This window comes from Entelurus aequoreus, linkage group LG10 (assembly GCF_033978785.1).
Source record: "Entelurus aequoreus isolate RoL-2023_Sb linkage group LG10, RoL_Eaeq_v1.1, whole genome shotgun sequence".
NCBI classification, from domain to species: Eukaryota; Metazoa; Chordata; class Actinopteri; order Syngnathiformes; family Syngnathidae; genus Entelurus; species Entelurus aequoreus.
In genome coordinates, this window is record NC_084740.1 from 48,988,125 (window position 1) to 49,011,142 (window position 23,018).

Genomic DNA, 23,018 nt, shown 5'->3' on the forward strand with positions numbered 1-23,018 from the left:
GATTTTATCAAATACATTTCCCCCAAAAGATGCAACTTATACTCCAGTGCGACTTAAATAGGTTTTTTTCCTTCTTTATTATGCATTTTCGGCCGGTGCGACTTATACTACAGAGGCATTTATAATCCGAAAAATACGGTACACAAATCCTCATTAGCTAAATTCCTTTTTTCCTTATTTGCTATTTGACTTTATTTTCAAAACAGGGACAGTACATATTGATGAAGATACAAGTCTAAATGTAATTGTAGCCAGTGACTAATTTCCATCTTTGGTCCCTGCGGCAATTAATGCCAAACATATAAGAACAGGACAGTACCAAACAACCGGACAAGGCCATATACAACAATAAAACAATAATAATAGACAGTAGATAGTGTAAGAGTGCTTAAGTGCTTGAGTGTTAAGATATACAAGAAGAGAATTGCACATTGCCTGTTACAAAGTGCTAATTCGAAAGTTTGTAAAGTGCTGGTGTAAACTTAAACTGCACATTTCCCTATTGCCTTTAACTTGCACACACAGACGTGTGTATAGTTGTGATTATATACGCACTATTGCACAACTTTGCAAACATAACAAAATGTATGTAAGCAGACAGGGTCACAAGACTGGCTTATCGCCAGCAACATCCCCATCAAAAAACAACCCATACATTAAAAATACAGTTATTAATTATATAAATTACGTGTGGTAATACAACACATCCAGTGAATTTCAAAATTATTTGCAACAACTAAACTTACTCAGCGCTCTTGAGTGGTCTGGATTCCTGATTCCTCTGGCTCGTAGCCTTTGTAACAACACCGCAGAGGACTGTTGCATGACCAAATAAACAGCCATGGAAAAACTCTGACAAAAGAGACATGAACAAAATGTCATGCTGAGGTGACTCAAAGCATCTGCTTCCTTAGGTTGTTTTAAAAAGGTCTTGTCATCCTTTTGTTCAATTCTTTCTCCTTACCCTTCCAATTTCTGAAGTCCATGACACAATAATTGTGTTGGGGACTGTAGTGGACAGTCGCACAAGGGAGGTTATGTTTATGGGGCGACTTGGTCTTTTTGGTTCAACTCCATTTTTGGTAGGAGGAAGATAGCCCTGCAAGGGGAAAAAACATGTTTTACCTCAGTGACGGACGACACACTCAAATACAAAACACAGTTTGTTGATGGACATGTTTGAACTCACAGGGAGATTGCAGGGCTTTCCATTCACCTTCACACTCAGATTTGGAGGGAAATGGTCCTCCTGTGGACAGCTCGTCTCTGATAAACAAAACCTAAAAGGGTGGCAAAGATGTTACAGAATTAGGCTATTGAGATACTATCCAGTGTTTCCCATAAACTGCCAAGATACCTGTGGCGGTGGGGGCGTGGCTATGGGCGTGGTCACCATGACACCATCAAGTAATTTGCATAATTTACTACAATGATATGATTTTCTCTAAAAAGGCTCAAAAAATGTATACTTACTAATTAATAATAACAGTTTTGTTTTAAACGTCCATCCATCCATCCATCTATTTTACAATATTGATTGATTGATTGATTGAGACTTTTATTAGTAGGTTGCACAGTGAAGTACATATTCCGTACAATTGACCACTAAATGGTAACACCCGAATAAGTTTTTCAACTTGTTTAAGTCGGGGTCCACTTAAATTGATTCATGATACAGATATATACTATCATCATAATACAGTCATCACACAAGATAATCACATTTAATTATTTACATTATTTACAATCAGGGGGGTGGAGGGGTGGGGGGGGGGTTGGGGGGGTATGGACATCAAGTAGTGGACATAGAGAGAGAGAGAGAGAGAGAGAGAGAGAGAGAGAGAGAGAGAGAGAGAGAGAGAGAGAGAGAGAGAGAGAGAGAGAGAGATCAGAAGGCATAAGAAAAAGAAAAAGTATCTGCATTTGATTGTTTACATTTGATTATTAGCAATCCGGCGAGGGTGTTAGTTTAGGGTTGTAGCTGCCTGGAGGTGAACTTTTATTGCGGTTTTGAAGGAGGATAGAGATGCCCTTTCTTTTATACCTGTTGGGAGCGCATTCCACATTGATGTGGCATAGAAAGAGAATGAGTTAAGACCTTTGTTAGTTCGGAATCTGGGTTTAACGTGGTTAGTGGAGCACCCCCTGGTATAATTACAACACTTTATGTACTTATTTATATACAGATTTAAACAATAAGTTATTCACTGAAATATATTTATTAATTGCGGTTTTTACAAAAAATATATCTTATAAAATATAAAAGCTAAAATGTCTCTTAAAACTCTGCCCCTTTATTTAGTGCATACTAAATAATTTAACTTTAGCCTACTACTAAAACCATATTATTTACCAGCAACATAAAGTGAAACAGATGCAGAGGTGTCCTGCCACAGTCAGTAACAAATAAACAGAAAACAGTAGTGGTCAAATACAAATAAGGCAACAAGAGAAGTATTCTACACTTCTCTTTTGTAAAGTAAATCTGAACAGCCTATATGGGCATCTACATCAACTATATGATTTGCCTGAGAAGCTGGACAGGACAAAAAAAAATTAAAAACATTTTTTTTTTTTTTTTTAAATCTGTGGCGGACGTAATTCTTTCGTGGCGGGCCGCCACAAATAAATGAATGTGTGGGAAACACTGGAAGAAATCAAGTGCAAAGCAAAACAACCTGGACACTAAGTGAATGTGGTCTTATTAGTGTGTGAATGTGTGTGTGTGAATGGGTGAATGTGGAAATAGTGTCAAAGCGCTTTGAGTTCCTTAAAAAAGGTAGAAAAGCGATATACAAGTACGACCCATTTACCATTTACCATATTACAGTTTCAAACAAACTGGTGGACTTCTACAATCTGATTGGTACATAAACAAATCAGGTTTGACTCTAAATAGCTTAATATTGACTTAACTACAAGTAGCAAACATACGAGACACACTGAACTGATCTTGTGTTTAGCATGTACTGTATGTAGTTGGCATGCATGTCTGACAGAATCATGTCTTTTTTAATGCATTAAAGCAAATAATTATACTTCAAAATCCTCTTAAAGTTTGCTTAGCTATTTGCTGGTGCTCTATAGTCCAGTGGGCTGTCTATATAATTACTCAATTAATCCAAGAAAGCCAATTTTGCTTCACATTGTGTGCAGAGCAGTGTATGGACAACTTTGGTTTAAGAGTTGGTCCCAAACATGGTGCCCTGTAGTCACGTGAGGGGCCAGGGTTTCCCCTTAATGTATTTGATTGTGGCGGTGCGCAACAGCTTCACTTTAGCCGCCACACCTCACAAAATAAAGTAATATAATGTATTGTAGCGTCCAGAAGAAAACAAAGTCTGATGCTCATTTTTAACTTTTATTGCCAATGTTATGCTAACCACGGGCCCAATTCAAACAAGTATTTCCTCCATGCACACATGTCTGCCTCAGTGTTTCACTCCTAGACACACATTTCTTCATTCTTTGATGACACGGTGTGTTCACAGACTATTGGAAAGATGACCATCATAACACACTAACATACATACTAACACCAGCAGGTAGTTACAGTATGAATGGCTGTATATAGTTAATTATTTACGCACTATTGACTAATAACTCTCTGTGAGCGCTTTGAGTATCTAATAATAGAAAAGCGCAATATAAAATCTAATCCATTATTATTTATTATTATAATGAGGCAGCGAAAATTAGGCCGGAAAAAGACGTACCGTATTTGAACAACAATATAAAAAGACGAACCACTTAATAATGACAACAACAGTTTTACATTTTAAGAATGCAATACAGTTCATTGCATTCAACATAGTAATCAATGTTCATTTTGCCAATATAACATGTTTGAGATGAAAACACATACCGTATTTTTCGACTATAAGTCGCAGTTTTTTTTATAGTTTGGCCTGGGGTGCGACTTATACTCAGGAACGACTTGTGTGTGTAATTATTAACACATTAGCGTAAAATATCAAATAATATTATTTAGCGCGTGCCAGCAATCGGAGGGTTGCTGGTTACTGGGGTTCAATCCCCACCTTCTACCATCCTAGTCACGTCCGTTGTGTCCTTGGGCAAGACACTTCACCCTTGCTCCTGATGGCTGCTGGTTAGCGCCTTGCATGGCAGCTCCCGCCATCAGTGTGTGAATGTGTGTGTGAATGGGTGAATGTGGAAATACTGTCAAAGCACTTTGAGTACCTTGAAGGTAGAAAAGCGCTATACAAGTATAACCCATTTATCATTTATTTATAGCTCATTCACGTAAGAGACTAGACGTATAAGATTTCATGGGATTTAGCGATTAGGAGTGACAGATTGTTTGGTAAATGTATAGCATGTTCTATATGTCATAGTTATTTGAATGACTCTTACCATAATATGTTACGTTAACATACCAGGCACGTTCTCAGTTGGTTATTTATGCCTCATATAACGTACACTTATTCAGCCTGTTGTTCACTATTCTTTATTTATTTTAAATTGCCTTTCAAATGTCTATTCTTTGTGTTGGCTTTTATCAAATACATTTCCGCAAAAAATGCGACTTATATGTTTTTTTCCTTCTTTATTATGCATATTCGGCCGGGGCGACTTATACTCCAAAAAATACGGTAGTCAAAGCTCACGTTTCGCACAGACTGTTTAGGTGTTGCACAGCGTGTTTACGTCACAGATCATACGCCCCCTGCACTGCACAACACCAGTCTTTTAAATACGCTCGAGTTTAGAAAACGTTTTCACCGACATAACTCACGATGGTAGACGCCGCAGAAAGCAGTGGACAAGATCCATAGCAAAACGAGGGAATTAACAAGCGACAAAAGTTGTCAAAGGTGTGGGAACACTTCACACTAAAATCGAAGGAAAACGCAGTAGTATGCAAACATTGCAAAGTGGAGCTCGCATACCACAATAGCACAAGTTCGATGCTGCAGCACCTGTCGAGAACAGCATCAGATTGAGGAAGGTCTTCGTATTATCGAATTTAAACGCAAAAGTTGTGTTTGCAAAATAAATGTTATTCATTATGATAACCTGGGTGTGTTCTCTCACTCCCGCGAAGTCATCAAATGCCGCCAAAAGGTGTTGAAAACTAACAACTCTATCCGAGCTGTCGTGTTCAATTAGCCTTTCATTTTAACCGCGCGAAAGCAGTGGTGCAAAGTTATTCAGGTTATTCAAGTCATGCAACCACATCAATGTTTCCCACACATTCATTTATTTGTGGCGGCCCGCCACGAAAGAATTACGTCCGCCACAAATTAAAAAAATAAAATAATATTTTTTTTTTTTTGTCCTGTCCAGCTTCTCAGGCAAATCATATAGTTGATGTAGATGCCCATATAGGCTGTTCAGATTTACTTTACAAGAGAAGTGTAGGATACTTCTCTTGTTGCCTTATTTGTATTTGACCACTACTGTTTTCTGTTTATTTGTTACTGACTGTGGCAGGACACCTCTGCCTCTGTTTCACTTTATGTTGCTGGTAAATAATATGGTTGTAGTAGTAGGCTAAAGTTAAATTATTTAGTATGCACTAATTAAAGGGGCAGAGCTTTAAGAGACATTTTAGCTTTTATATTTTATAAGATATATTTTTTGTAAGAACCACAATTAATAAATATATTTCAGTGAATAACTTATTGTTCAAATCTGTATATAAATATGCACATATAGTGTTGTAATTATATTGTAAAATGGATGGATGGATGGACGTTTAAAACAAAACTGTTATTATTAATTAGTAAGTATACATTTTTTTAGCCTTTTTAGAGAAAATCATATCGTTGTAGTAAATTATGCAAATTACTCGATTATGTCATGGTGACCACGCCCATTGCCACGCCCCCACCGCCACAGGTATCTTGGCCGTTTATGGGAAACACTGCACATGCTACTTGGATAGCTTTCACTTTCAATCATTATAGTCTCTGTAGAATTTAGGAGTTCCAAGTCCTTGTTCACAGTGGTAGCACTTGTGTGCCACGTTCCTGTCAAGCATATTGGTTCTCAATATGAAGTTGCACATTTCAAATGCAGTCTTAAAGGCACAACCTAATCCACTTGTTGTGTTTGATATAATGAAAACTGTTCTTATCGTTTTATTTTTGATACTCAAAAGTTTTGACACACCTTCGCCTCATTCAATGTGTTTTCTTTATTTTCATGACTATTTACATTGTAGATTGTCACTGAAGGCATCAAATGAACACGTGGAGTTATGTACTTAACAAAAAAAGATGAAATAACTAAAAAAAACATGTTTTATTTTCTAGTTTCTTCAAAATAGCCACACTTTGCTCTGATTACTGCTTTGCACACTCTTGGCATTCTCTCGATGAGCTTCCAAGCATACCTGTGAAGTGAAAACCATTACAGGTTCCATTGAGAGAATGCCAAGAGTGTGCAAAAAATTAATCAGAGCAAAGGGTGGCTATTTTGAAGAAACTACAATATAAAACATGTTCAGTTATTTCACCTTTTTTTGTTAAGTACATAACTCCACATGTGTTCATTCATAGTTTTGATGTCTTCAGTGACAATCTGCAATGTAAATAGTCATGAAAATAAAGAAAACGCATTGAATGAGAAGGTGTGTCCACACTTTTGGCCTGTACTGTACATATGTGTTTTCATCTCAAACATGTTATATTGGCAAAATGAACATTGATTACTATGTTGAATGCAATGAACTGTATTGCATTCTTAAAATGTGAAACTGTTGTTGTCATTATAAAGTGGTTCGTCTTTTTATATTGTTCATGTATTGTTGGCAGGATGAAAACAGCTCAGTGGATTTGCGTAGAGAAACCAACATTTAAACAGCACCGTATAATAATCATCAAGAACGTCGTTTATGCGGTCACACCACACAGCACAGAGGGCTGTGAGCGCACCTGTTTTTATTAGCACACACAAATTGGCACAATCAAGCACAGATGCATTTCAGCTGTGCGTGTCAGCCTTTAATAATGAAAATCAAAAACAGGCATTTAGGAAAAAAAAGACAATTAGGCCAAATGCAATAATTCAGGGCACATCTTAACACATATAATTAAAACTTAATAAAGCAAAAATATGATTTTTTTTCGATTACTTGATCGGGATATTTGATAGAATACTCGATTACTAAAATACTCAATAGCTGCAGCTCTAATCTATTCATATTACTTTAACCCTTGTGTAATGTTCATATTGTTGTTACTCAGCCAGCGTTTGTGGGTCTGATGGACCCGTTGCATTTTGTGGCTTTTAATGCCTCACAATCAAACACTTTTATGTTAAAATACTGAACAGATGTTTACCTTATCACAATAAACATCTGTTTACCTTATCACAATAAACATCTGTTCAGTATTTTAACATAAAAGTGTTTGATTGTGAGGCATTAAAAGCCACAAAATACAACGGGTCCATCAGACCCACAAACGCTGGCTGAGTAACAACAATATGAACGTTGCGCGGAAAATTTCTCTGCCAGTTTCTGCATCCCACAGGGATTCTTCTTTTGTGTTTCTGCACCTGCGGTTCCCACACAAGGTTGCAACATCGTTTGTCAACACTGTCTGCTCTCATTTTCTCGCACATTTGACCCTCTGATGTTCTGTGTACCTACACTCTGTTCTCCTCCTGTCTAGGCCTGATGTGTGTGTGTGTGTTTGTGTGTGTGGGTGGGTGGGTGCGTGTGGTACACAGAACATCAATCTCCACACTTCTATTAGCCCCGGGTCCAGTGGACCCGGACAAATTATATGTAATAGAAATGTGTAGGGGGGGTGTATGGTGTGTGGTCATTAAATATGTTTTCTGATATATGTTCTTCACAGAATATGAGCCAACGTCAGTGAGTCTCAGTTTGACTAAATTAATTAATTGTATCATTTTTCTTTTAATAAAAAAATGAAAACGGGTCCCACAGACCCGAACACCACACAAGGGTTACTTTGTTTTTATGTAAAATACACTCATTTTTAAGGTGTGGTGGCTTTTATTTTGCCGTGACGGTGCGCCACAATCAAATCCTGTAAGTGAAAACCCTGAAATGCCATTAGTACGTCATGATGCTACAGTATAGATACAAGAGAGTCAAATTTAAATTCCTTTCCTTCCTTTAAACACCCAAAAAAGGGTTTGATTGTACCTTAATTGGACTTGAACCGCAAAGTCACACTTGGTCCCAGATATGTCCCTAACAGAAAGGAAGGAGAGAATGTTAGATTGAGTTCACTGCTATTACAATTTCCTTCTGTCTTGTTGATGATTTACAACATTGACAAGAGAGTTGTCTCAACTTACATAGAGCTGCTGATTTGTTGAACTTGTAGTGGCGTTAATGCAAAGGCGTAACAAGCTTCCTGGAACCGCTGACTGTTGTCGGAGGCTACAATAAACAAAGACAGCACTAACAGCATTGAAAATCTACTGATATGTCTAAGCTCAAATCTGTGTTCAGTCATAATAAAAAAATAAATAAGTGGGAGGTGGTGGACTCACTCAGACTGGTGGGTTTAATGAGCTCGTCGAGCACGTCGTAGAATGGCAATCTCTGCAGTTTGACGTCGGGGTGAACGGGGTGCAGGGATGAGGGCAGGTGAGGCAGACTGAGCTCATGCTTGGGCCCGAGCAGCGAAACAGGCAACAGAGGCGAGGGCGACCCATGGTTGTCAAAGCCAAGCTGTGCGAGGCCTGCGGGGAGGCTGGAGGCAGAATGGACGCCGGGCAGTGCGAGGTCCACCGGCGAAACCATTTTGGTGGGGAATCGCCGTCTGTAGAGCTCTTTAATCTTCATCTGCATGGCAGGACTGCAACCAGCCTTTACGAGGTGGAGAGCTTTTGTCAAAAGTTCATGTTTGCGCCCATGCTTGTTGCGTCCGGCGAACCCCAGCAAGACTTGGAGCTCCGAAACACGAAGGCTCATTACCATTTGCTGGTGAAAAATTAAGAGGTCAAGAGGTTAACACCGTGTCACACATTATCCCAGCTTTCGGCAAGAAACCAATTATGCCTGTCTCTGACATTAAATGAGTAACTCTGGATTTCCACTTAATGCGTAATGGCTGCTGAAAAGCACCGCCACAAAATATTTCCCGTGTCTGTTGCTGATGTACACCGTGCAGCAAGGTAGATCGGGCTTTAATGAGATCTTGGTACCGTATTTTTCGGACTATAAGTCGCAGTTTTTTTCATAGTTTTGCTTATACTCAGGAGCGACTTATGTGTGAAATTATTAACACATTAGCGCAAAATATCAAATAATATTATTTAGCTCATTCACGTAAGAGACTAGACGTATAAGATTTCATGGGATTTAGCGATCAGGAGTGACAGATGTTTTGGTAAACGTATAGCATGTTCTATATATTATAGTTATTTGAATGATTCTTACCATAATATGTTACGTTAACATACCAGGCACGTTCTCAGTTGGTTATTTATGCCTCATATAACGTACACTTATTCAGCCTGTTGTTCACTATTCTTTATTTATTTTAAATTGCCTTTCAAATGTCTATTCTTGGTGTTGGCTTTTATCTAATAAATTTCCCCCAAAAATGCGATTTATACTCCAGTGCGACTTACACTACCGTTCAAAAGTTTGGGGTCACCCAAACAATTTTCTGGAATAGCCTTCATTTCTAAGAACAAGAATAGACTGTTGAGTTTCAGATGAAAGTTATCTTTTTTTGGCCATTTTGAGCGTTTAATTGACCCCACAAATGTGATGCTCCAGAAACTCAATCTGTTTAAAGGAAGGTCAGTTTTGTAGCTTCTGTAACGAGCTAAACTGTTTTCAGATGTGTGAACATGATTGCACAAGGGTTTTCTAATCATCAATTAGCCTTCTGAGCCAATGAGCAAACACATTGTACCATTAGAACACTGGAGTGATAGTTGCTGGAAATGGGCCTCTATACACCTATGTAGATATATTGCACCAAAAACCAGACATTTGCAGCTAGAATAGTCATTTACCACATTAGCAATGTATAAAGTGTATTTCTTTAAAGTTAAGACTAGTTTAAAGTCATCTTCATTGAAAAGTACAGTGCTTTTCCTTCAAAATAAGGACATTTCAATGTGACCCCAAACTTTTGAACGGTAGTGTATATGTTTTTTTCCTTCTTTATTATGCATTTTCGGCCGGTGCGACTTACACTCCGGAGCGACTTATACTCATTTCATTCATTTTTTTCCATTCATTTTCATTTATTTATTTATTTCAGGCAATGACATACAAAAATAATAATAATAATTTAAAAAAAAGTACAAAGTTGACAACACATAATAATATAAATTAATATAGTGCAAAAGGTCATGTATAGTATGTAAAGCATGATTGTTCAGTTTTGCCTGAAAGGGAGTGGGAAGATACCGAAAAATACGGTAATCAAAGTGTAATCACGTGATGGGGGAGTTTTGGTAAAGTGAACCACAAACAAGTTTATTCTGTCCATCCAGAGGAACAACAGCAAACAAACTCGGTCCTGCCTTACGATGTTTGTAACGACTGGCTGAACGGCAACACCGCGGAATGTCTCAAGTTTTGCCGTCCATGAATACCGTATTTTTCGGTATTCGCTCCGGAGTATAAGTCGCACCTGCCGAAAATGCATAATAAAGAATGAACAAAACATACATAAGTCGCACTGGAGTATAAGTCGCATTATTGGGGGAAATTTATTTGATAAAACCCAACACCAAGAATAGACATTTGAAAGGCAATTTAAAATAAATAAAGAATAGTGAACAACAGGCTGAATAAGTATACGTTATATGAGGCATAAATAACCAACTGAGAACGTGCCTGGTATGTTAACGTAACATATTATGGTAAGAGTCATTCAAATAACTACAACATATAGAACATGCTATACGTTTACCAAACAATCTGTCGCTCCTGATCGCTAAATCCCATGAAATCTTATACGTCTAGTCTCTTACGTGAATGAGCTAAATAATATTATTTGATATTTTACGGTAATGTGTTAATAATTTCATACATAAGTCGCACCCCCGGCCAAACTATGAAAAAACCTGTGACGTATAGTCAGAAAAATACGGTACCCACAGGCAGGCGTCTGTGGCGACACTGACTTGACTATAGACTTCTGGAAAATTAAAAAAAACATTTTTTACCTTGCAGAACGACAACTTTGTTTTCTATTTGTAGCAAACAACAACACAACACTATTATCATCCCTGGCGAGCGTTGCACACACGCAAGCACACACCCTGATTGAACTCCTACTAACCTCTCCGTTTCTTCCCCGTCCCCAAATCAGCTGGTTTTTGACACAGGTCCTCAAATAGCTGTCCAGCATGTGCCTGTAATATGATTCTTTGATTTGTGACCTCCAGAATCAGCATGTCTTCATTACATTACATATAAATTATAAAGCTGAGTTTTGGCTAGGGCTGCACAATTAATCAAATTTTAATCATGATCACATTTCGGCTGCCACGATTAAACGAGGGTGATTGTCGTCGAGATCAACATTTAAAAAGCATATCAAACCAAGCTATTTCACAACCGCTGGGTTAGAGAATAGCCCCAAGTAGCACAAGCACATCCACGCAGAAGCCTTTGTGTATAAGCACAAAACTACATCACCATGCCAAACTGAGACAGTAACATTATTACTATTTTTAACTTTAACATTACCTAACTTTTCCTCAGGGTTGCTGCAGCCGATCGCTTCGTTTCACTTCATTTCACTTGCTTCACTTCCGTGGTCTGGCGTGCGTTCAAGACCGCACTGCTCTTATTAGATGGCGAGGAAATACAGTCTGGTGTGCCGTGGGAGATTATGTAATTTCACCTAGCTGGGTTAAAAGTATTTTTTGCAAACCAGTAGTTATAATCCGCACATAATGTGCCGTTGTTGAGTGTCTGTGCTGTCTCGAGCTCGGCAGAGTAACCGTGTAATAGATGCTTTGTAGATGTCGGGAACGACGACGACGGTTTGTCGTGATCAAAATATGCAGACGACAGCGGGAGGCAGCGTGCAGGTAAAGCAAAAATAACTAAAAGGCGAGTGCCGCTAAGAAAAGGCATTGAAGCTTAGGGAAGGCTATGCAAAACGAAACTAAAAACTGGACTGGCTGCAAAGTAAACAAAAACAGAATGCAGGATGACAGCAAAGACTTGCAGCGTGTGGAGCAGAGACAGCGTCCACAAAGTACATCCAAACATGACATGACAATCAACAATGTCCCCACAAAGAAGGATAGCATCCGCCATAGTTGCCAACCCTCCCGAATTTTCCGGGAGACTCCCGAAAATCTCCCGGGACAACCATTCTCCCGAATTTCTCCTTATTTCCAGCCGGACTTAAGGCACGCCCACTCCAGGTCCGTGCGGACCTGAGTGAGGACAGCCTGTCGTCACGTCCGCTTGGCCAACCAAAAAGTAACCACAGAACACTATACCGTAGAGTGTTCTGTGGTTACTTTTTGGTTGGCCAACGGTTTACGTTGTATTGCGCACCCTGACGGCAAGTGTGGCAGTCGGTTCTGAAGTATGAAGTAAAGAGACGTAACTTCGTCACCTCGCCTGGTTATTGACTCCAACCCAGAATATTACACTGCCCATACCTATGCTCCTTCAAAGGCTGTGCTACTGGCTGCAAAGCATTGCACTTTTGAAATACAACAATGATTAGAGAGGAGTGTTATGTAATTCAAGTATTTATTTAATGTATATGTATATACATAAATAAATGATAAATGGGTTATACTTGTATAGCGCTTTTCTACCTTCAAGGTACTCAAAGCGCTTTGACAGTATTTCCACATTCACCCATACATTCACACACTGATGGCGGGAGATGCCATGCAAGGCGCTAACCAGCAGCCATCAGGAGCAAGGGTGAAGTGTCTTGCCCAAGGACACAACGGACGTGACTAGGAAGGTTGAAGGTGGGGATTGAACCCCAGTAACCAGCAACACTCCGATTGCTGGCACAGCCACTCTACCAACTTCGCCACGCCGTCCCTATATATATAATAAAATACATATATATACTGTATATATATATATATATATACTGTATATATATATATATATATATATATATATATATATATATATATATATATATATATATACCGTTCAAAAGTTTGGGGTCACATTGAAATGTCCTTATTTTTGAAGGAAAAGCACTGTACTTTTCAATGAAGTTAACTTTAAACTAGTCTTAACTTTAAAGAAATACACTCTATACATTGCTAATGTGGTAAATGACTATTCTAGCTGCAAATGTCTGGTTTTTGGTGCAATATCTACATAGGTGTATAGAGGCCCATTTCCAGCAACTATCACTCCAGTGTTCTAATGGTACAATGTGTTTGCTCATTGGCTCAGAAGGCTAATTGATGATTAGAAAACCCTTGTGCAATCATGTTCACACATCTGAAAACAGTTTAGCTTGTTACAGAAGCTACAAAACTGACCTTCCTTTGAGCAGATTGAGTTTCTGGAGCATCACATTTGTGGGGTCAATTAAACGCTCAAAATGGCCAGAAAAAGAGAACTTTCATCTGAAACTCGACAGTCTATTATTGTTCTTAGAAATGAAGGCTATTCCACAAAATTGTTTGGGTGACACCAAACTTTTGAACGGTAGTGTATATATATATAATTCACTGAAAGTCAAGTATTTATTTTATTTATATATGTATATATATATATGTATATTAGGGCTGCAACAACTAATCGATTATATCGATTAAAATCGATTATAAAAATAGTTGGCGATTCATTTAGTCATCGATTCGTTGGATCTATGCCAGGGGTCGGCAACCTTTACCACTCAAAGAGCCATTTTGGCAAGTTTCACACATTAAAGAAAGTAATGGGAGCCACAAAAAAAATTTTAAATTTAAAATGAAAAACACCGCATACAAAGCTTACATGCTTTGTGCTATGTTATCCAGGGGTCTCAGACACACGCACCGGCACGCACTTTAATGTGGGAATTTGATGTTAGTGCAGCCCGCGAGTTTTGGATGAATGTCGCTTGTGTCACACTTGCCAACCCTCTCATTTTTCCCGGGAGACTCCCGAATATCAGAGTGTGATGACACTGCATTTGGCGCCCTCTACAGTCTGCCCAATCAGTGTACCTACTCGGCCACAAGTGGAATGCAGCTCTAGCTTGCTCACATAAGAGACAGCAAGGCTACTAAGTCAGCAGCCACACATCTTACACTGACGGTACCAATACCCAGAATCCCATGCAGCCCTAACTCTTCCGCTCAACCAACCACGAAGAGGGGGGGGGGGGGGGTTGATGTGTGGGGGGATTTGGTGGTAGCGGGGGTGTATAATGTAGACCGGAAGAGTTAGGACTGCATGGGATTCTGGGTAATGGTTGTGTTGTGTTTATGTTGTGTTACAGTGGGATGTTCTCCAGAAATGTGTTTTTCATTCTTTTTTGGTGTGGGTTCACAGTGTGGCGCATATTTGTAACGTAACAATGTTGAAGTTGTTTGATACGGCTACCGTCAGTGTAAGCTGTGTGGCTGATGAGTAAGTATGCTTTGCTGTCTCCTGTGTGAGCAAGTAATAACAACATGCAACATGTGGCTGGCCTGGCATGCTGTATGTAAATGCTATAGAGGATAATTACTGCAGTGCAATTAGGGCACGCCCTTTATATAGTAATTAGAGTGTTAATAGGATTATTTTTCCCTGGGAGTAGTCTATGAGAGACACTGACATCCATAAGTCTACTGGGAAAATCGAGGGGGTCAGCATGCATGTAGCTGAGCCGCATCAGAGTGGTCAAGGAGCCGCATGCGGCTCCGGAGCCGCGGGTTGCCGACCCCTGATCTATGCTATGCGCATGCGCAGAGGCAATTTTTATTTTATAAACCTTTATTTATAAACTGCAACATGTACAAACAGCTTAGAAACAATAATCAAACTAAGTATGGTGCCAGTATGCTGTTCTTTTTCATAAAAAAATTGGAAAGAATAGAAATGTAGTTTGTCTTTTATCCAATTATTAATCGATTAATCGAAGTAATAATCGACAGATGAATCGATTATCAAATTAATCGTTAGTTGCAGCCCTAATATATATATATATATATATATATATATATATATATATATATATATATATATATATATATATATATATATATATATATATATATATATATATATATATATAAGAAATACTTGAATTTCAGTGAATTCTAGCTATAAATATAATCCTCCACCCCTAACCCCGACCCTGCCCACCTCAACTCCCCCCCCCCCCCCAAATCTCCCGAATTTGGAGCTCTCAAGGTTGGCAAGTATGGCGTCCGCACAACTTAAATAGTTTTGATTTCTAAAACAAAGCAGGTGCGGGAAATATCGCTCAAAGGAAGACATGAAACGGCTTACAGGAAAATACCAACAAAACAGAAAAGCCACTAAAATTGGAGCGCAAGAAAAGAACTAAAACACTACGCACAAGAAAACACCAAAAAACCATCAAAATAAATCACAGCGTCATGTGACAGGTGGTGACAGTACACCTACTTTGAGACAAAAACTATTGTGATGCATGGTGTGTTATGGTTTAAATTCATATCCAACAATTGCGAGAACAACTTTTTACTGTCAATATCGACTGCTGAGTTTCATTTTTGAATGTTTTCTGCTGGTGGTGTGCCTCCAGATTTTTTCAATAAACAAATTGTGCCTTGACTCAAAAAAAGGTTGAAAAACACTGCTTTAGCCATTAGGCACAGCTGCATGCAGTAAGTTATATCACACCCTTTTGAACAATTGCAAGAGTCCACTGTACACGAGCCAAAAACAATATTGTTTTGAGGCATACAAGGTAAAATTCCACACATCTGAGTAAACAAACCATAAAGCAGTGAACGTAACTCTGCCTAAAAAATATTTGGCAAAACATAAACAAATCATAATCTTATTAAAAGACAAACGTGGAATGCATTACCTTCCCTTGTTATACGCAGGTACATTAATTTTTAGTAATCAAATCCAAGAGCACAATTCTAATGCCTGCTCAGTGGCCTTGTGGTTAGAGTGTCCGCCCTGAGATCAGTAGGTCGTGAGTTCAAATCCCGGCCGAGTCATACCAAAGACTATAAAAATGGGACCCTGCATCAAGCAGCATCAAGGGTTGGAATTGGGGGTTAAATCACCGAAATGATTCCCGAGCGCAGCCACCGCTGCTGCTCACTGCTCCCCTAACCTCCCAGGAGGTGGAACAAGGGTGGGTCAAATTCAAAGGGTCATTTCACCACACCTTGTGTGTGTGACTATCATTGGTACTTTAACTTTGAATCCAAGAACCTCTTAAAGGCCTACTGAAATGATTTTTTTTTATTTAAACGGGGATAGCAGATCCATTCTATGTGTCATACTTGATCATTTCGCGATATTGCCATATTTTTGCTGAAAGGATTTAGTAGAGAACAACGACGATAAAGGTCGCAACTTTTGGTCGCTGATAAAAAAAAAAGCCTTGCCCCTACCGGAAGTAGCGTGACGACACCGGGGGAAGGACTGCTCATATTTTCTTATTGTTTACACCAGCAGAGAGAGAGATTCGGACCGAGAAAGCGACGATTACCCCATTAATTTGAGCGACGATGAAAGATTCGTGGATGAGGAATGTGAAAGTGAAGGACTAGCGTGCAGTGCAGAACGTATCTTTTTTCGCTCTGACCGTAACTTAGGTACAAGCTGGCTCATTGGATTCCACACTCTCTCCTTTTTCTATTGTGGATCACGGATTTGTATTTCAAACCACCTCGGATACTATATCCTCTTGAAAATGAGAGTCGAGAATGCGAAATGGACATTCACAGTAACTTTTATCTCCACGGCAATACATCAGTGACGCACTTTAGCTACTGAGCTAACGTGATAGCATCGGGCTTTACTGCATATAGAAATAAAACAAATAAGTCCCTGACTGGAAGGATAGCCAGAAGATCAACAATACTACCAAACTCTGGACATGTAACTACACGGTTAATGCTTTCCAGCTTGGCGAAGATTAACAATGCTGTTGCTAACGACGCCATTGAAGCTAACTTAGCAACGGGACCTCACAGAGCTATGATAAAAACATTAGCGCTCCACCTACGCCAGCCAGCCCTCATCTGCTCATCAACACCCGTGCTCAGCTGCGTTCCAGCGATCGACGGAAGGACGAAGGCCTTCACCTGATCATCCGTGCGATCAGCGACTAGCGTCGGCTAGCGCGTCTGCTATCCAAGTAAGTCCTCCTGGTTGTGTTGCTACAGCCAGCCGCTAATACACCGATCCCACCTACAACTTTCTTCTCTGCAGTCTCCATTGTTCATTAAACAAATTGCAAAAGATTCACCAACACAGATGTCCAGAATACTGTGGAATTTTTAAATGAAAACAGAGCTTTTTGTATTGGATTCAATGGGCTCCGAATACTTCCGTTTCCACTGTTGACGTCACACGCAAACGCCATCATATCGAAACGTTTTCAGCCGGAAATTTGCCGGGAAATTTAAAATTGCACTTTATAAGTTAACCCGGCCGTATTGGCATGTGTTGCAATGTTAAGGTTTCATCATTGATATATAAATTATCAGACTGCGTGGTCGGTAGTAGTGGGTTTCAGTAGGCCTTTAATGTTAATCAGAGAGCCCAATTCGCAATCTAATGAAGAAGTCTGATGACACCAGGGGGAGCTCCACAAACCACGTTAAACCCAGATTCCGATCTAACAAAGGTCTTCTTAACTCTTTCTCCTTCTATGCCACATCAATATGGAATGCACTCCCAACAGGTGTAAAAGAAAGTGCATCTCTATCCTCCTTCAAAAGCGCACTAAAAGAACACCTCCAGGCAACTTCAACCCTAAACACCCTACCCCCACCACATCCCACCTCTCCGGATTGTAAATAATCATATGTAAATAATCAAATGTACATACTTGTTCTTATGCTTTCTGAGATCACTATGTTCACTGCTCGCTGTACATATCCTACCAAGTCAGACTTACACTGTTTCAATGTCCATTTCTCTGATGATATAATTGTTGATGACTGAAGTGCTGATATCAACCAAACCTAACCCCCACCCCCCGGATTGTAAATAATGTAAATAATTCAATGTATATACTCTTGATGATTAACTTGTGTGATGACTGTATTATGCTGATAGTATATATTTGTACCATGAATTGATTAACGTGGACCCTGACTCCATACTTGCCAACTCCCGATTTTCCCGGGAGACTCCCGAATTTCAGTGCCGCTCACGAAAATCTCCCGAATTTCTCCCGAATTCCACCCGGACAACACTATTGGGGGCGTGCCTTAAAGGCACTGCCTTTAGCGTCCTCTACAACCTGTCGTCACGTCCGCTTTTCCTCCATACAACCAGCGTGCCCGCCCAATCAAATAATATATGCGGCTCTTATACACACACAAGTGAATGCTCTGCATACTTGATCAACAGCCATACAGGTCACACTGAGGGTGGCCGTATAAACAAGTTTAACACTGTTACAAATATAGTGATATATCAGATGTATCAGATTGTAGGTGGGTTTATTTTGTACCCTTCGCGTTCATGTTTCACTGTTTGTTGCATTTTTGTTGCGTTTCACTTGATTGTAAAATGTGACGTTCATATTTTGTCAATATTCAGTGTTTTATCCTTCATAGAAAAATGTACAATTCCATTACGTTTTTTAATGCGGTCTGTCATAACGTTTTTAGCATTCAATCAGACATTATTGTGACGTTTTGTATTGGTGTTCCTAAAAATAGATATACCGGCCCCCTAGACACATTTTGTTCTCTAAATGTGCCCCCCCCCCAAGTCAAAATAATTGCCTAGGCTGGCTTTAAAGAATGGGTGTCAAACTCTGGCCCGCAGGTTAAATTTGGCCCGCCGTGTAATTTCATTTGGCCCTTGAGGCAATATCAAAATTAACATAAGAGCTGGCACGCCGGTATTATACAGCGGCAGTGCCGCTGTAACACCGCATTCACCGCTAATACTCATACTTGCCAACCCTCCCGATTTTCAGTGCCCCTCTCGAAAGTCTCCCGGAGCAACCATTCTCCCGAATTTCTCACGATTTCCACCCGGACAACAATATTGGGGGCGTGCCTTAAAGGCACTGCCTTTAGCGTCCTCTACAACCTGACGTCACGTCTGCTTTTCCTCCATACAAACAGCGTGCCGGCCCCTGTCACATGATATATGCGGCTTCTACACACACATAAGTGAATGCAAATCATACTTGATCAACAGCCATACAGGTCAGACTGAGGGTGACCGCATAAACAACTTTAACACTGTCACAAATATGCGCCACACTGTGAACCCACACCAAACAAGAATGACAAACACATTTCGGGAGAACATCCGCACCGTAACACAACATAAACACAACAGAACAAATACCCAGAACCCCTTGCAGCACTAACTCTTCCGGGACGCTACAATATACACCCCCACAACCACCAAACCGCGCCCCATCTCCCGAATTTCTGTGTGTTGGTTTTGTTCTTTGAACAAGGAGATGTTCATGCACGGTTCATTTTGTGCACTAGTAAAAACACATAACTTTTGTCTTGAATTAGAAAAAAAAACAACATTTTATTTTTCACTAAAGAAGGGTTCGGTGAATGCGCATATGAAACTGGTGGGGTTCGGTAACTTCAACAAGGTTAAGAACCACTGTATTAGACACATCTTAACCGAGGACTGCATTCTAGAAACATCAGTAAAGTGACAAGAGACGACGAAAATTGGACACTAAGCTAAGCTAGCAATGGCTGACTGATGGCGGGCTAATCTAAAGGTGCAAAGCGTTTCGATACTGGCACGAAATGACGTGCAAACTGCGTGACCGTGCAGCGGAGTGTGGATGTCGATCATTCCCCGTCATGGATCGTAAAAGAAGGAGGAAGAAATGAGGCTAATAACAGCTCAGTGCTGGTGGCTTTCCAGGGAGTAGACAGAGCCCGTTTATAGCAGCTATAGCGGTGCTCCCGCGTATTGTCAGCCGGCACAGAGCGATGTGGGGCTGGGGGTGATGATGTTAGCATGCCTGAGATCACAACTCATCATTAGGGGCGACATTAGTGAGTAATGGCAGGAAAGCAACACAAACACAAGCTGACTAACGGCTCGGCGGCAACAATAACAAAGCTAATGCTAGCAGGCTAGCCAGCCAGCTAACGGTTTGTCAGGTGTCTAACACTTTACTGGTACTACCGTGTGACGTAACGAAAGCACCGTTCGGCGCTCGAGTGTCTGGAGACATTATATCCGTTATCCCGAATTGAAATGTGACAGTGACAAGCGCCTATTTGTCAAGCAAGTGGAGGGGCTCGCTTTACCTTCAGTTCCGTACTGTCCGCCATCTTGTGACATTGTATGCGCAGGCGCAACAGCCGTCCTCAGGGGACGAGAGAGTCTCCGTGGTGCGCTTGCTGACAAGTGACAGCAGGGGGCGTCGTTGCTGCGTTTGTAAAAGTGACGTCATGTACAAAAAGCGAACGGAAGCCGACGTATTCACTTTCATTACGTTGAGCTTCGATTTGTTGACGCGTTAAAAAAAAAGCTTTGCTCGGTGCAGTATCACACATTACGTTGTAAAAACAGTGGCCCCCAACCACCGGGCCGCGGATCGATTGGTACCGGGCCGCACAAGAATAAAAAAATAAATAAAATAAATAAATAAATATATATATATATATATATTTTTAAATTAAATCAACATAAAAAACACAAGATACACTTACAATTAGTGCACTAACCCAAAAAAACTCCCTCCCCCATTTACACTCATTCACACAAGGATCGATTGGTACCGGGCCCCACAAGAATTAAAAAAAAAAAAAAAAAGTTCTAAATCAACATAAAAAACACAAGATACACTTACAATTAGTGCACCACCCCAAAAAACCTCCCTCCCCCATTCACACAAGTTAAGTTAAAGCAGTGGTCCCCACCGGGCCATGGCCCGGTACCGGTCCGTTGATCGATTGGTACCGGGCCGCACAAGAATTAAAAAAATAAAAATATAAAAAAATAAAATTTCATTAAATCAACATAAAAAACACAAGATACACTTACAATTAGTGCACCAACCCAAAAAACCTCCCTCCCCCATTCACACTCATTCACACAAGTTAAGTTAAAGCAGTGGTCCCCAACCACCGGGCCGCGGCCCGGTACTGGTCCGTGTATTGATTGGTACCGGGCCGCACAAGAATTAAAAAAATAAAAATATAAAAAAATAAAATGTCATTAAATCAACATAAAAAACACAAGATACACTTACAATTAGTGCACCAACCCAAAAAACCTCCCTCCCCCATTCACACTCATTTGCACAAGTTAAGTTAAAGCAGTGGTCCCAAACCACCGGGCCACGGCCCGGTACCAGTCCGTGGATCGATTGGTACCAGGCCGCACAAGAATAAAAAAAATCAAATAATTTTTTTTTTTTTTTAAATGATTAAATCAACATAAAAAACACAAGATACACTGACAATTAGTGCACCAACCCCAAAAACCTCCCTCCCCCATTCACACTCATTCACACAAGTTAAGTTAAAGCAGTGGTCCCCAACCACCGGGCCGCGGCCCGGTACTGGTCCGTGGATTGATTGGTACCGGGCCGCACAAGAATTAAAAAAATAAAAATATAAAAAAATAAAATGTCATTAAATCAACATAAAAAACACAAGATACACTTACAATTAGTGCACCAACCCAAAAAACCTCCCTCCCCCATTCACACTCATTTGCACAAGTTAAGTTAAAACAGTGGTCCCAAACCACCGGGCCACGGCCCGGTACCAGTCCATGGATCGATTGGTACCGGGCCGCACAAGAATAAAAAAAATAAAATATATATATATATTTTTTAAATGATTAAATCAACATAAAAAACACAAGATACACTTACAATTAGTGCACCAACCCAAAAAACCTCCCTCCCCCATTCACACTCATTCACACAAGTTAAGTTAAAGTACCAGTGATTGTCACACACACACTAGGTGTGGTGAAATGTGTCCTCTGCATTTGACCCATCCCCTTGTTCCACCCCCTGGGAGGTGAGGGGAGCAGTGAGCAGCAGCGGTGGCCGCGCCCGGGAATCATTTTTGGTGATGTAACCCCCAATTCCAACCCTTGATGCTGAGTGCCACGCAGGGAGGTAATGGCTCCCATTTTTATAGTCTTTGGTGTGACTCGGCCGGGGTTTGAACTCACGACCTAACCCATCTCAGGGCGGACACTCTAACCACTAGGCCACTGAGTAAAAGGGTTGTTTCTTTCTGTTATTAATATTTCTGGTTCCTACATTATATATCAATATAGATCAATACAGTCTGCAGGGATACAGTCCGTAAGCACACATGATTGTATTTTTTTATGACAAAAAAAACAAACAAACAAACAAAAAAACCCAGTCCATGGGACAAATTTTCAAGCGTTGACCAGTCCGCAGTTACAAAAAGGTTGTGGACCACTGTTGTAGAATATGCAGACACATCATGTAGTCAATAATATGTTGGAGTTGTGTGTTTTAAAGGTGCCCGTAGATTGTTATTTCAATATATAAATGGACTCCATTTGAAAACCATGAATTGATTTAAGTGGACCCCGACTTAAACAAGTTGAAAAACGTATTGGGGTGTTACCATTTAGTGGTCAATTGTACAGAATATGTGCAATCTACTAATAAAAGTTTCAATCAATCAATCAATCAAAACCATCTGCACTCGTTTTTTTTCCATTCCAGTTAAAAAATAGATTGTATTTTTCATATGTAATTAGTAGGAGTGTGGAGAAAAAATCTATATTCGAATTCGAATAGCGATTCTCATGTTGTGCGATTCAGAATCGATTCTCGTTTTTAAAGAACTCTTTTTTTTTTTTTTTAAATGAATCAATCCAACAAAACAATACACAGCAATACCATAACAATGCAATCCAATTCCAAAACCCAACCCGACCCAGCAAC

At 40.0% G+C, this 23,018-nt stretch overlaps 1 protein-coding gene across 1 annotated transcript in view; it reads right to left on the reverse strand.

Moving 5' to 3' along the window:
* Positions 1 to 20,532, reverse strand: part of pias1b (protein inhibitor of activated STAT, 1b) — a 38,319-nt gene extending 17,787 nt beyond the window's left edge. Inside the window, exons 1-7 of the mRNA XM_062061085.1 lie at positions 20,380 to 20,532; positions 8,500 to 8,932; positions 8,302 to 8,386; positions 8,147 to 8,194; positions 1,190 to 1,280; positions 965 to 1,099; positions 747 to 852 (exon numbers count right to left, since the gene is read on the reverse strand). Of these exons, the coding sequence (XP_061917069.1) occupies positions 747 to 852; positions 965 to 1,099; positions 1,190 to 1,280; positions 8,147 to 8,194; positions 8,302 to 8,386; positions 8,500 to 8,932; positions 20,380 to 20,403 (922 nt within the window). The 5' untranslated portion in view covers positions 20,404 to 20,532. The remainder of the gene's footprint in view (positions 1 to 746; positions 853 to 964; positions 1,100 to 1,189; positions 1,281 to 8,146; positions 8,195 to 8,301; positions 8,387 to 8,499; positions 8,933 to 20,379) is intronic.
* Between the last annotated feature and the right edge of the window lie 2,486 nt (positions 20,533 to 23,018).